The sequence below is a fragment of the Rosa rugosa genome, chromosome 3 (genome assembly GCF_958449725.1).
Source record: "Rosa rugosa chromosome 3, drRosRugo1.1, whole genome shotgun sequence".
In the NCBI taxonomy this organism is placed as follows: domain Eukaryota; kingdom Viridiplantae; phylum Streptophyta; class Magnoliopsida; order Rosales; family Rosaceae; genus Rosa; species Rosa rugosa.
In genome coordinates, this window is record NC_084822.1 from 17,224,900 (window position 1) to 17,239,480 (window position 14,581).

Genomic DNA, 14,581 nt, shown 5'->3' on the forward strand with positions numbered 1-14,581 from the left:
AGTAATACACTCACCCAATCAGTATTCAGACCGAGATTGACAAAACCCCCCCCCCCCCCCCCAAGAGCTAAATTTCATCCGAAATAGCTTTGCGGAACCCACTTTAGGAGAAACTCTATCAAAAATTGGACAGAATCACTCCAAAAAATGGACTACCCAATCCTGTAGAAACCAAAATTTACACTTCAAACACAACAACCATCTCAACTTCCAAGAGCCTATGTGCTCTCTACAATCACAACAACAAGCCCAAGAACTACTCTAACTACATCGAAGTCCAATTATACACAGAAAGCACAACATTTACCTTCTAAAACTTCAAATAGTTGATTCTCCTTCCTCTGATCGAATTGACGTTGGTGGCCTAATGAGTTTGAACCGCGATGGAAAGAGCTTTCAAACACAGGTGGCGGCGCGGCTCCAGGTGACAGGAGGAGGAAATTCTGATCGGGTTGTGTCGCACGGACTGTCGAAGCTAAAAGGCTTCAATTTGCTCCAATGGATAACGGTTGAAGGAAGATAAGGCCAAAAACCGTGCAAGTACGGGGAGGCACTCCAAATGGACTTTCCAGGTTTTGGGTTCGAGTCAGATCAAGCAGTCGGGTAACCTAAATAGTGTCTAGGTTAGGGTTTCGGAATGAAATAAAAAGTTACCATTGGTAACTAGTTATTTATACTAGGGTTTCTAGATTAGTAACCTAAATTTTTTTTTATCCTAACTTATTCATACTAACTCCTATTTTAGCATGCTTCGTGCGCATGGACTCAATTTAACGTGCCCTAAATCTTTCATCAAGAAAGTTTCCTCAAAGAGTGAATCAAAGAGAAAGTCAACTTTGGAGCCTCCTAAAAGATTGAAATGGAGGGGAAAAGTGAAGATTTTAGTCATTTACCATCCAAATGATCAGTAAACACAAGTCTAGGTACTAGGCATAACAGAGGTCTATGAGAGTATTCCATTAAAGCCAGACTAATCCACAGCCGCAGGTACACAAACTCGAAGGCCCCTCAAACTTGCTGGCCACAAACTGATGGGGGTTAGGACTCGAACGTTAGATATGAGAGTTTTATGCTAAGCCGCTCGACCAACCTTATCACAACTAAGTGGTTAATGATGGCTTAGGCTAGAGAATTAGTTACATATACAGCGTGAGAGACAAGTACATTTGACAAGAAGGTAAGACCTCCGTATGTGTATCTCCTTTGGTTGGTTTGTGTTAGAGTATTCGTTCTTCTAAAAGAGCAACCATTAGTATAGATACTAGTTTAAGATTTAGGCAAACAGTGGGGCAAATGTGTCGTCCTCCTACAAGTTGAAGGTTCCATGGATGTATTCATTCATGAATTTAATCTTTTTTTTTTTTTTTTTATCGGATAAACAACTCAAATGTTACAACTAGTCTTTCATGAGTCGAACTCACAACCTCCCACTTACGAAGAGGAGACTATGCCACTAGATCAAAAGGTACTGAGCAATTTAATCATTTTATATTTTATCATTTAAATCAATTAAATAATTTAATTTATTTCAACTATAAATTTATTCAACTGATTCTAACTTAGAGCATACTCCAGCACCACAATGATTTTGTTCCCTAGTCTCTATCAACTCCATATAATTGCAACATTCTCCCAATCTTAAGAACGCAGACGTTGATTCCGGTTTAACACCATTATCCTCTCTCCAAACTCGATACCAAGTACAGAGGCCATAGAGCCTATTCATTCCCTTAGAAGCCTCCTCGATATGCTATGAACCGGGATTCACTACAAAAGAATTTGCCTACAAAACGAGCTATCCTAATGGTCCTAAATCGGCCTTGCAATAGATTAAACCACTGAAGAAATTCCGGGACCCAAATCTTTCTATGAAATTACGAAATAGGGTGTACGTAGTCAACAAATTGGTGAGATGGTGGTAGCGTCGCTCTTAATTAGTCTCTCAAACTAGTTGTGATATGACTGATGAGGATGAAATAGACTGGTTCTATTCTAAGGGACTGCATTAGGCCCAGGAATTAAAATGGATTGTAAGTTTGACAGTGACTCCAAGATCATGTGAGGCAATTAACCTCCATCAAGATTTCACAACTACTACTCTAGTCACCTAGATTTTAAGATTTGGTATTCCCTTCTTATCCACATACAACGACTTGGAAAACGATGTAAAGAAAAAACTTCATTTATCCTCCGGCGACAACATAATAGGAAAACTGTATTTTTGGTAAAGGTTATTATCACAAATGGTACCTGAACTATACCTCAATCTTATCGATGGTACCTGAACTTCAATTTTGATCACAACCAGTACCCGAACTTTTCGATTTCATTTTAAATGGTACCTAGAGCCACCTCCGGTCACTATTCTGACTAAAAACGGCATTGGAGGCAATCATAGTGATGATTTTTGATGATTTCAAGGGTTGCAATCATATATAGTGATGATTTTTTGGTAATAGACTTGCCTTGAATTTGTTTTTTTTTTAGATTTGGCTTTTTTGGCCGGAATAGTTACCAAAGGTGGCCTTAAGTACCATTTAAAATGAAATCGAAAAGTTCGGGTACTGGTTGTGATCAAAATTGAAGTTCAGGTACCATCGATAAAATAGAAGATAAGTTCAGGTACCATTTGTGATAATAATCCTTTTGGTAATTATGCTACGTTGTAATCGTGTTACAAATCGAGTTATCTTTACGTTATATCATTTCAGGACGTTCTCTAAATGCTCATTGTAATAAGAGCTTTAGTCAATATCCTCCCTTTATATTCGTCAGTTTCATTAATCAAAGCTTAAGAACAACCGCATTAGTCCTTTATTTCAAAAAAAATAAAACATAATTTCATTTAAAGTGGTCTGGTGGTGATTAAATGCCATAGTCGGTGGCAAATGGGGCATTACAGTCAACAACTCAACATAAAAATCCGTTTTGACACCAACAGCCTAACTAAACGAATTATAACCAACCTGTGTGCTACCCCACGACACTTGTCAGCCATCTGAAAGTTGCTTTATGGTAATCAATCATAATTAACAGGTGATTACTTGCAGCTGGTGCAACTGGACCCTCTATGAAAAAGAAAGGACTATATCAAATACGCTCCAATCAATCTGCTACTAGAAATGCCATAAATTTCATCTTCTTATTGAAGGATATAAACATTACACAGATGGTCCAGTGGTTCCACAGATGACAACTCGAGTCCAGTGCGTAAACAAAGGCGGCATATGCCAAATTTCATCTCCAAATACAAAAATTCTGTTGTTACAAAGAAAAACAACCATAAATAAACTCTGGTCCCTTTAACAGGCTGCTGACTACTGAGCTCCCGCAATCAAAGACCCTCAAAGAATCTCATATGATCTTCGAATGTCTCTGCATGCCTGATCTTTGAAACTGATCCATTTTCTTCCACCTGAAAACATGGCAAAAGCTCTGAAATTAAGTTTTTGGAAAGAGGTGCTAGTATCAGTTCGTAGAGGTAGTTTGCAGTCAGAATTCCTTACCCAATATTCTGGAGGGCGCATTTTAAGATTGTAAGTCGAGGCCATGCTCATGCAGTAAGCACCTGCATCATGAACAACCAGACCAGCTCCCTGCAATGGGAAACTCTAGTTCAGAAATCAAGCACCATAATCTAAAAAGGAAAGCTCCAGAATAAAGTACCTGAGAAAATTATTGAAATTTGCTCCCAAACATACAACAGAAATTGAGAGACTAGACTGATTTTCCCTTCAAAAGAAAAACAATACCTTTGGAGGAGTTGGAAGTTCTCTCTCCTTCCCTAAAAAATCTGCAGACTCGCAGACAGGGCCAACCACATCAAAAGTAGAAATCTCAGCTTCATGTGGTGCAGGAGAAACTAGTTCAATATGCTGCAAGCAAATGCCAAAGGATGTCAATTGTGATCCAAACCAAAAAAACCAAAAAAAAGGGCTTGTCTAAAAGACACTATTGAGTGCAACAGTTTATTGTGCGGTTATCATAAATTTTAGTCAAGTTTAGTTGATAAGAAGAACCATATTTTGGAAATCACTGTAGAACTTCTCAATGCATATGCCCCAACTGATGCTTTTGATATATGAGATAAGGCCACCAAAACACAATTTCTGTTGAGTGATATGAAGGATGCCAAAGTGCCAAAGGGGGATGGAAGGGGTTCAAACTCAGCTCTGGATGTGAGGAAAAATGCTCACTGCCACTGGAGCTACTAGTCTTCATACAATAACTCAATGTTTCTTAAAAGGTAAATCTAAAAAAAAGATATATATATATATATATATAGAGGCCGGTTCTGAAGCGGACGTCCGCACTTTGCTAAAGTGCGGACGGCGACGCAGCAGCGGCGTTCCAGGCGGCGACGGCGGCTCAGGGCTTGGCGGACGGAGGCCGGAGGCTTGGCGGACTGGTCTGGGCAGCGTTCGAGGTCGGAGGAGGTCCGAGTTGCAGGTTCTGGGCAGCAACCCGACCTGCAACTGCAGGTTTTCTGAGCATCGCTGCTACGACGTCGCCGGCGACTCCACCGACTGCAGACCTCTCCGCCTGACCCGTGGCGTCCTTCCGGCAACCCCCGCCGCTCCGTCGCGCCCCGAGCAGAGCTGCAGCAGCGCCGTCCGCACTTTAACGAAAGTGCGGACGTCCTCTTTGGAACGCCTCCGTATATATATAATATATATATATTCTAAAAGGTAAACAATTTATGCAATAATAGCACCAGACAGAAACGTAGAGTAATGATGCAAAAGCTGATAACAGTTTTTGGATAAACATCAAACAACTAAATGAAAACTACACAATGCAGATAATATGCTCCAAGATTCTACACATGGCTTACTTTTATCTTTACTGATACTAGGGAATATCTCAAGTGCCCATTGCTAATGAACTTTAATTCAACATTAGTTGAATAAACTTAGAACTTACTTGATAAGCATCATAGAGACTGGGACGAATGAGTTCAGCCATGCTTCCATCGATCACAATAAAGTTTTTGGTGCCATTTGTTTTCACCCCTGTTACTCGGTTGACCAAACAGCAAGAATTTGCAATAAGTGATCTTCCGGGTTCAATGATAAGATTTAGATCTCGTGATAGGACCACCTCCCGGACCTAAACCATCAACATTAATGTTCAGTGAAATTTCATATGGATCAAGATAGTAAGAATTGCTAGTAGTTTTTATTTTTATTTTTATAATTTTATTATTTATTTTTTTTAATTTTTTTTTTAACACACGCAAGGTAGCAAGGCCTCATTACTAATTCAATCAGGATATGCAAAAGAAATTCTACGAGTTCGAAAAGGTTAGAAAAGATCAACATCAAACCTGGCATATTGGTACCACTAAGGATAAAGCTTGGAACAACGAAAGACATTACAGATGACGGGCAACTAATCCCTTATAAGATTACTTAGATCTTAAAAAAGACAAGGATTTACACAGAACATTCTTCATTCTTTTTATAAATGTGTAAGCAACTGCCATACATGGGCTCAACATTCTATAATCAAGGTTGCAAGGTGAACCAAGTGGCGTAAGTGCACACTACAGAAGTGCAGTCAGTCTTTTTCTTTAAACCAAACTAATCTGCCCCCCGTCACACACGCACAGACAAATTGCATAGTTCAATAAGAAAACAGGATTCAAAAAAATGATACTCACAGTATTAATGAGATCTCTGGGTGTTGGAAGAACAGCACCAGTATGATAGTAATCTATCCCAAGACCACCACCAATGTTTAAGTAATTAACATCAAAACCTTGATCTCGGATTTTGTCAAGGTACTCGACCATAAGAACTGCAGCATCTCGAAATATATCCACCTGATAATACAAAGAAAAACAAAAGAACAAAAAATGACAGAGGTTTAGACAAATTAGACATTCAGACAGAATTGCAACTTCTGTCCTTTTTTAAATGAGGTTTATTATTGGCATCTACTTTCGGATATGATTTATGTTACTTTAGTCAATAATTACCTTTTTTTTTTTTTTGAAATATAGTCAATAATTACCTTACACAAGCACGGATTTGTAAACCTTATACTAATTGAAACTTTTTCTAAAGTTATAAGAGTATATGAACACAGAGTCATCATTGTACCTTTGTAATGGTGGATCCAAGATGGCAATGGGCCCCAACAAGTTTTAGCTCATCAGGATGTTTCTTCACCTCATCCAAAAACCATTGCAGCTTCTCATTTCTAATACCAAATTTGGAATTCTTGTTACCAGTGGAAACATAAGGATGAACCTGAGAAAATAACCCATAAATTAAACAGTATATAAATGGTTTGAGGTACAATGTAAAAGACAAACCCCTTTATATGGAGAAGAATAGCATCTAAACAATAGAAGCTGAACAAGTTGGTCATGTAGGGGTGTTTAGGACAGGGTTCTGAAGCATCCACACTTTTAGGCATTTGTATTCCATGTCAAACATGTATCCACATATTTCATAAGAAATAAACAAGAGCCCGGAGTACAAAACCACATCTAACACTAGGCAAGAACAGTGCTTGTTATAGGTATGGTACAGATATGATAATCTTGTTTTTATAAGCTAGCATGAAAAAAGCTACAATTCATGAAAAAAATGATAGACTTCAAATTATGAAAAGCATCATGTCAATAATAATGAAAGCTTCTTGCGTCATTGATATCTAGACTATTTAAATATATAAATAACTTCAATTTCAGGTTAGACCAAAGTGCCTAATTAAAAAAGTATCTCCCGCTTATAAATAAAATTAAAAACCAGCAAAGAACTGTGATTGTAGAGTTAAGACGACGAGGGAAGAACCTTTCTATCATAGATTCAGCACAAGCATTGCAACGGCTAAATAATGGCTTCCAGTTAAAGAAAGGATTTTATGTCATACTCTTGCTCAAGAAAACACTAAGCATTCCAAATGTCCAACATCTCTAAGCAATTAACCAGAATATATTACATTGTGGAAATACCTGAGGGTCTACATCTGGGTTAATTCGAAGTAGAATATTGACCCTATTGCCAGCAATTCTCGCAGCTCTAATAATATTTTCCAAGTCGAACTCACTATCGACATTGATAAAAACACCTTCTTGAGCAGCCAAAACCAAGTCATCCAAAAATTTTCCATTCCCATTGAAAATACACCTGCTCACATAATAAGCATCAATTCAAAGTCACAGTCAAATTAAGAACATTATCAGCCAAAGCAGAGCTAAACATTATCACAAACTAAGGTCCAAAAAGATGCCCACATTGGCATTCTATTGATTACACAAAACAACTGACAAGGTAAAAAGCTACAAAAAATTACACATGGGTGTGTAGGGTTTTACCTAGTTGGGTCAAACCCAGCTCGAAGAGCCAACCTGAGCTCGTTCCCACTGACGAGCACCGCACCACAGCCTAATCCCCTCAAATGCTCCAAAATCTTGAAGTTATTGTTGGCTTTAATGGCATACCCAATAACAGACCTTAAACCCTCCAGGGCCTCCTTATAGGCCTCAACATTTCTGGTGATCTGAGGCTTGCTGTAGAGGTAGAAAGGGCGCTTCTCCACCGAATCCATGACGTCCTGGACCTTGAGGCCCTCACAGTAGAGAAACCCATCAGAGGATTTGGAGAAGCAGTGCTTAAACGGCACCGTTTGAGGGTCCTGGGTTAGGGATTTGGAAGGGTTTTGGGAGAGCACGGCTTTGAGAACGAAGGGTTTAAGGGAGGGTTTGAAGGGTAGAATGGGGTTTTGGGAAAATGGGTTTCGGGGGAGAGAGTGGTTTAGGGGTTTGGAGAAGGAGGATGGAGGGTTGAAGGTAAGCTGCGCAGCCGCCATATTCAAAACTGAAGGAAGTAAGCGACTGTTGAGACTCAGAGCACTCTGCTTTAACTGAGAAAGCTAGAGCAGGCTTTTTAAATAAAAACCATTTATTTAACTTTTTATTAGGATCATTTCTGATACCAGTCAACATCTGCCCGTCTAGCTCAGTTGGTAGAGCGCAAGGCTCTTAACCTTGTGGTCGTGGGTTCGAGCCCCACGGTGGGCGTTCGGTAATTTTTTTTTTCTTCTTGGGATGCTCTGAAGAAGAAAAAAGACCTGAGCTTTCTACCAGATGACGATACGTGTCCAAATTTACATCTAAATGGCCTACAATAAATTTAGGTCTCTATTTTTATTTGAGTTTATCTTGCCACGTTATTGGTTTTGTTTCCCCCTGCTATTTCCCTCTTTTGCTCTTGGTCATTCCTAATAGACGACTGAAAGAGGTAAATTCAATGGATACGTGTAGGGAGATCTAATCAAAAGTTCATAACTTTAGTTTTGAGTCTTCTATCTCACTTTCCCCCACATACCATTGCGACAGGTAATTAAGTGTAATACCATTTGATTTTGAGTTTTCTTTTCATAATTCTCTTTTTCATATTGGGTGTTTTAGAGTTTATGAATTTTGTATTTGCTATTGACCAAGAGGAATTGATTGCTTCATTAATATAGGAAAAGAAAAAAAAAACTCAAAATGCAATTTTCATTCAAGTTTCCATCTATTCTTGTATCTAGCGTCTTTGATATATTGATCGATATAAAACCATAACAAAGTTTCAAGGCAATGTTATTAATTCTTGTATCTATAGTTGCGTTAGCTTTGGCTTAAAAAAAATGTCTTGCTTAGTGAAGTGAAAAGTATGAGACACTAGGGGACAATTGGTTTACTGTATTAGTTCTGTTCTCTGAATTGGTTGTGCTTTTTTAATTTAGTAATTGTAAATTGCAGATTGATGTCGTTACTGTACATGGATGGTATTGGTTGCAAATGGATAATTCATTAGGTGCAACAGATATTAATGTAGAGAATTCTGATTTGGAATTGGATTGGAAACCTAGAAAAGGAATGGAGTTTGATTCTGAACAAGCAGCTTATGACTTCTACAATAGATATGCAGGCGGAAAAGAGGGGTCTAGCTAGTATTGGATTTAGTATTAGAAGGGCGAGTCATGGTAAGAATAAAAGAACAAAAGAACTCACTTCAAGAGTATTTGTTTGCTGTAAGGAAGGTATTCGATCCAAAGATAAGAGGGATTGAATGACTAGAAAACCCTGATCGAACAAAGACAAGAACATGTTGTCATGCTGAACTTTGTATTAAATTGAATAAAGGGAACATTAATAAGTTTTTTGTTAAACATTTTGTTGAAGAGCACAATCATCCTCTTGTGGTCAAAGAATGTTCCCACATGCTACCTTCGCAATAGAAAGTATAAGACTCTCAAGGCATTGACATAGACGTACTTAGCACACGATTCTGGAATTGGTGTCACTTGTATCAGTTTATGGGTAAGCAAGCAGATTAAAGAGATGTTGTTGGGTATACAAAACAAGCTGTAAAAAACTTCCTTCGATAAAAGAGATAGAGAAGCTTGGAGTATGAAGAAATTAAATATATTATGAAATATTTTTCAGACCAAACATTGGAAAATCCTTCCATTCTACCCTTCATTCCACCAAGAAACTACATGACATTGGAAATGCGTTGCAAGTATGAGCCTCAGTAGTACTTATGATCATCATTAAAGATGTATCCTCCACTCATTTCTTAACTGAATTCAAAAAGTTCACAAACTAACACAAATTGGTTTCGTTGTATCCAAGATCATTTCCTCTCTGGAGTACTCTCTAGAAAATGGCTACAGAATATTGAAATGTCCACTCTTCCAATTCCTGTTCATTGTAAGCCATCAGCGATTGACCTAGAAAAGCATGAATCAATCCAAAATACAGATCCCCAAATTCGAGGGATGAAAAACAAGCCCAGATAAAGGGGATAAAATCAACCAAAAATAATCAAACAAATGGAAGGATCTCGAATCTCAAACTTGAAATCGCCCAAACCAAAACCAATCGAAGCATTGACAGTGAACTTGTTGCAGCTAAAGATTGTGCGACGGTCTAAGCAGCAATTTTGGGTCGTGAGAGTGAAGAACAGAAGAAAGAGATAAGTTAAAGGAAAGGAAAAGAGAAGAGAAATAAAAAGAGGAGTCGTCATCTAGTAGAAAGCTTAGGAAGCTCAGGTGATTAGCTTGCTCCAAAGAGGATCATCTCCCGTTGGTTTTGAACCTCCTTACTTTTAAGTTAGCAGTCAACACTCTCTCCTACTCTTGAAGCAGTAAGCTTAATGAAATTTTGCGGCACCTTTTGTTTTCAAGGTGGTCTGTCCTCCGTTAATAGTTTATGTAGCCTAAATTTAACAGTGATCGGTTAATTTTCTTATTATTATTATTTTTTTTACCTATGATTGCACTTACAATCCAAGTTATGCAAACGAGACTGTCACACAAGAAGTTGCCTCTTTGGAAACATTTACATTTCCATAAGGTAATGGAAGTCTAGTTGAGCCTATTAAGTTGGTCTTTGGGTTCTTAAATGACAATCAGAATGTTAGTTTCGCTTACTCTGGCTGTATTTCAGGGGTAATGGGCATGAGTTCATCCCCGCAATCATTAGTACGTCAACTAGGAAGTTTCATCAGCCACTGCTACTCTTAGTTCTTTGGCTTTTACCTATTGTACCCTATTGTCCATCAACAGTTGATTAAGGTTTGGAGAGGATGTTGTTAAACAAAATTCTCGAACTGTTAGAACAACTTTTATTTGTTAAACAAAACTGGGTGTGCCATTACTATGTAAAGTTGCTAGATATTCGTGTTGGGGACGCCGCTTGTAGTTTCCACTAGACACCTTTTCTCTTAAACAAGATGGTATTGGCAGTTGTTTGATAGACTACAAACAGTGGATGTGCTCATTTCATCAAGAACATTAAATGTCGTGATTAGTGAATTCGAAAATGATCTTCTTCACTCCAGCCTTCAAAGATGATGCAGCCCGTGATGGGAATCAACTCACAACCTCAAACTCCAACTTCCAATTATGTCACCAGAACAAAACCAATATGATGAATAAAGAAAACAAGATAAAATCTAAACCTTGTTAATTCTCAAGGTGAGAATAGCCAAGGATTTAGAGTACCTATACCTCGTTGATTCCTACGGAATGGCCGAGTTGATAGAGCTAGTTGAGAGAAAGTTCTCAATTTTATTGATATTCAGAAAAACCGACCACTACAACCAAATAAGGGGTTTAAATAGTTTGCAAACCCTAAACCAACTAGTAATTGATAAAATCCAAAAAGAGCTAGGAAAAGGAAAATAATATAGAAAATGTAGCTTTGTTAGGCTACTGCCACCAACAACTATCATGTTACATCATCCTCCCCCAGGTTGAAAAGAATTCGCCCTCGAATTCAACTCTTCATCTGCTGAACTATCCCCATGATATGGAATGAGATGTTTGACATTAAAAGTATCTGATGTATGAATATGACTTGGAAGCTTCAACTTGTATGCATTAGGATTAAGCTTCTCAATAATCTCCACAGGACCAATCTTCCTTGAAGCTAATTTATTATAATCACCAACAGAAAATCGATCTTTGGTGAGGATTGCCCATACAAAATCACCAACGTCAAACTCTAGGTGTCGTCTTTTCTTGTCTGCAGCCCCTTGTATTTAGCATTCGACTCCCTCAAATTGTTCCTTGTCAACTCATGTATGTCCAGCAATCGTGTCATAAAGTCTTCTGCTTTGGTGCTAACTTTCTGAGAATCGAGTACGGGAGATAATTCATCTGGGGACCTAGGATCATAACCATAATTAATATAGAATAGGATGAGTAATGTACTTCGGTTAACTGATCTATTATAAGCAAACTACGCTTGACACAACCTCTGATCCCAAGACTTCCAGTTCTTTCCTACCAAACTCCTTAGCAAATTCCCTAAAGAATGGTTGACAACCTCAGTCTGCTCATCTGTTTGAGGGTGATAAGCGCTGCTAAAGTTCAATTTGGTGCCAGCTAACTTCCATAAACACATCCAAAAATGGCTAAGAAACCTGGTGTCTCTGTCAGACACAATTGAAGTAGGAAACCTATGCAACCTATACACCTCTCTAAAGAGTAACTGAGCCACGCTCACAACATCAGTAGTCTTCTTACAAGGGATGAAGTGAGCCATTTTAGAGGTCAACCACCACATAAATAGAATCCGCACCTCGCTGCGTTTGTGGAAGACCTAACACAAAGTCCATGCTAATATCAACCCAAGGTTGTTCAGGGATAGGCAATGACATATATAAACCAGCATTAGTAGCTTGACCCTAAGAAATCTGGCAAATGTAACAACCTTCCATATATTTAGCAACCCCCCCTACGGATTGTAGGCCAATAATATGAAGCCAAGACTAATTGTATACTCTTGTCGCGCCTCACATGCCCTTCAGTGTGCAACTCCCTTATGATTTTAGGACGCAAGCTACAATCTGGAATACACAATTGGTTACCTTTGAAGAGAAACCCTTCATGTAAAGAGTAATCACCCCTAGTACCTGTTTCCACCTCTTTTACAATAGCAGAGAAATAAGGATCAGTGGCCAAAAGATCTTTAATAGATTCAAAACCCATCACCTGAGTTTTCATCATGGTAAGGAGGCTAGTTCCTGCTCAAAGCATCCGCAACTTTGTTCAAAGTTCATGATTTGTGCTTCAGCGAAAAGGTGAACTGTTGAAGATACCCATTTGGCATGCCTAGAAGAAAGCTTATATTGAGCATTGATATGCTTGAGAGCATCATGATCAGAGAATAACACAAATTCATTATAAGCTAAATAGGAACTCCAATGCTTCAAACCTTCACCACTGCATAAAACTCCACATCATATGTGTTATAGTTAAGTTTAGCTCCCCCAAGCTTCTCACTATAAAAAGCCACGGGTCTTCCTACCTGACTCAATACCGCCCCAATACCCACCTTAGAAGCATCACAATGGAGTTCAAATGGTTTGCTAAAATCTGGAAGTATAAGAACTGGAGCCGTAGTTAATTTCTGCTTAATCAGCTTAAATGTTGTAGTTGCTTCATCACTCCAACTAAACCTCCCTTCCCTCATGCAATTTGTAATAGGAGCCATGATTGTGCTAAAGTTAGGAATAGATCTCCAGTAAAAAGAGACCAATCCATGAAAGCTCCGAACCTCATGCAAATTTGTAGGTATAGGCCAGTTTTTTTTTATGGCTTCTACCTTCGACTGATCAACACTAATTCCTTCTTTTGACACAACAAATCCCAAAAATAAAATGTTGTCAGTCATGAACAAGCACTTCTTTAGGCCTGCATAGAACTTCTCCCTCCTTAAAACTTCCAATACTGCTCTTAAATGCTCCGTATGCAACTCTGGTGTAGCACTATAAATAAGTATGTCATCAAAGTACACCACAAGGAACTTACCAATGAAGGGGCGCAGCATCTGATTTATAGCTCTCATGAAAGTACTTGGGGGCATTAGAAAGCCCAAAAGGTATCACCAACCCCTCATACAATCCTTCACGAGTTTTAAAGACCGTCTTCCACTCATCACCCTCTTTGATCCTAATCTGATGATACCCACTCTTAAGATCAAGTTTACTGAACACTTTAGCCCCGCTCAACTGATCAAGTAAATCATCCAAACGAGGAATAGGAAACCGAAAGCGTACCGTAATCTTGTTGATGACCCTACTGTCGACGCACATACGCCATAAACCATCCTTCTTTGGAGTGAGCAAAGTAGGCACTGCACAAGGACTCAAGCTTTCCCTAATATGGCCCTTCTCAAGCAGCTCTTCTACCAATGAAAGGGCGCAGCATCTGATTTATAGCTCTCATGAAAGTACTTGGGGGCATTAGAAAGCCCAAAAGGTATCACCAACCCCTCATACAATCCTTCACGAGTTTTAAAGACCGTCTTCCACTCATCACCCTCTTTGATCCTAATCTGATGATACCCACTCTTAAGATCAAGTTTACTGAACACTTTAGCCCCGCTCAACTGATCAAGTAAATCATCCAAACGAGGAATAGGAAACCGAAAGCGTACCGTAATCTTGTTGATGACCCTACTGTCGACGCACATACGCCATAAACCATCCTTCTTTGGAGTGAGCAAAGTAAGCACTGCACAAGGACTCAAGCTTTCCCTAATATGGCCCTTCTCAAGCAGCTCTTCTACCTGTCTTCTCAACTCCTTATGCTCTATAGGACTCAACCTATAATGAGGCCTGTTAGGTAAGGAGGCACCCGGTATTAAGTCGATTTGGTGCTGAATATCTCTAGCAGGTGGTAACCCCGTAGGCATCTCTTCAGGAAAGACATCTTGAAACTCCTTGAGCACCTCTTGAACCGGCTCAGGCACACTAGCTTCTTCTTCTTTAGAATCTCTTCCCAGCAACAAGTACATCATTCCAGTTTCTTTTACCTCTTCCACAAATTTATTCATGGACAACAGATTAGTCACATTTTTCCCTTGGGGTTTAAGACCTTGTTCTCTAGTGGGCACTAATGTAATCTTAATGTTATTAAACATAAAGCTATAAGTATTCTTCCTGCCATCATGCATGACACCCTTGTCAAACTGCCAAGGCCTCCCAAACAACATATGGCAAGCATCCATAGCCACAACATTGCACCACACTTTATCCTTGTAGTTAGTGCCAATAGAGAAAGAAACATA

General features: G+C 38.9%; 1 protein-coding gene and 1 non-coding gene across 2 annotated transcripts; one reads left to right on the forward strand and one right to left on the reverse strand.

Moving 5' to 3' along the window:
* Nucleotides 1–3,123: 3,123 nt before the first annotated feature.
* LOC133737339 (diaminopimelate decarboxylase 1, chloroplastic-like) lies at nucleotides 3,124–12,052 on the reverse strand. Its single transcript, XM_062164916.1, has 9 exons — nucleotides 11,834–12,052; nucleotides 7,328–7,884; nucleotides 6,965–7,139; nucleotides 6,105–6,254; nucleotides 5,663–5,824; nucleotides 4,924–5,109; nucleotides 3,753–3,875; nucleotides 3,507–3,596; nucleotides 3,124–3,415 (listed from the first exon to the last, which is right to left on the reverse strand). Exons 1-9 carry the CDS (start codon nucleotides 12,050–12,052, stop codon nucleotides 3,335–3,337), a joined length of 1,743 nt encoding a protein of 580 aa, XP_062020900.1. The 3' UTR covers nucleotides 3,124–3,334.
* Nucleotides 7,960–8,032, forward strand: TRNAK-CUU (transfer RNA lysine (anticodon CUU)). The gene has a single exon. It is a non-coding gene; the product is annotated as a tRNA-Lys (tRNA).
* Nucleotides 12,053–14,581: the final 2,529 nt, after the last annotated feature.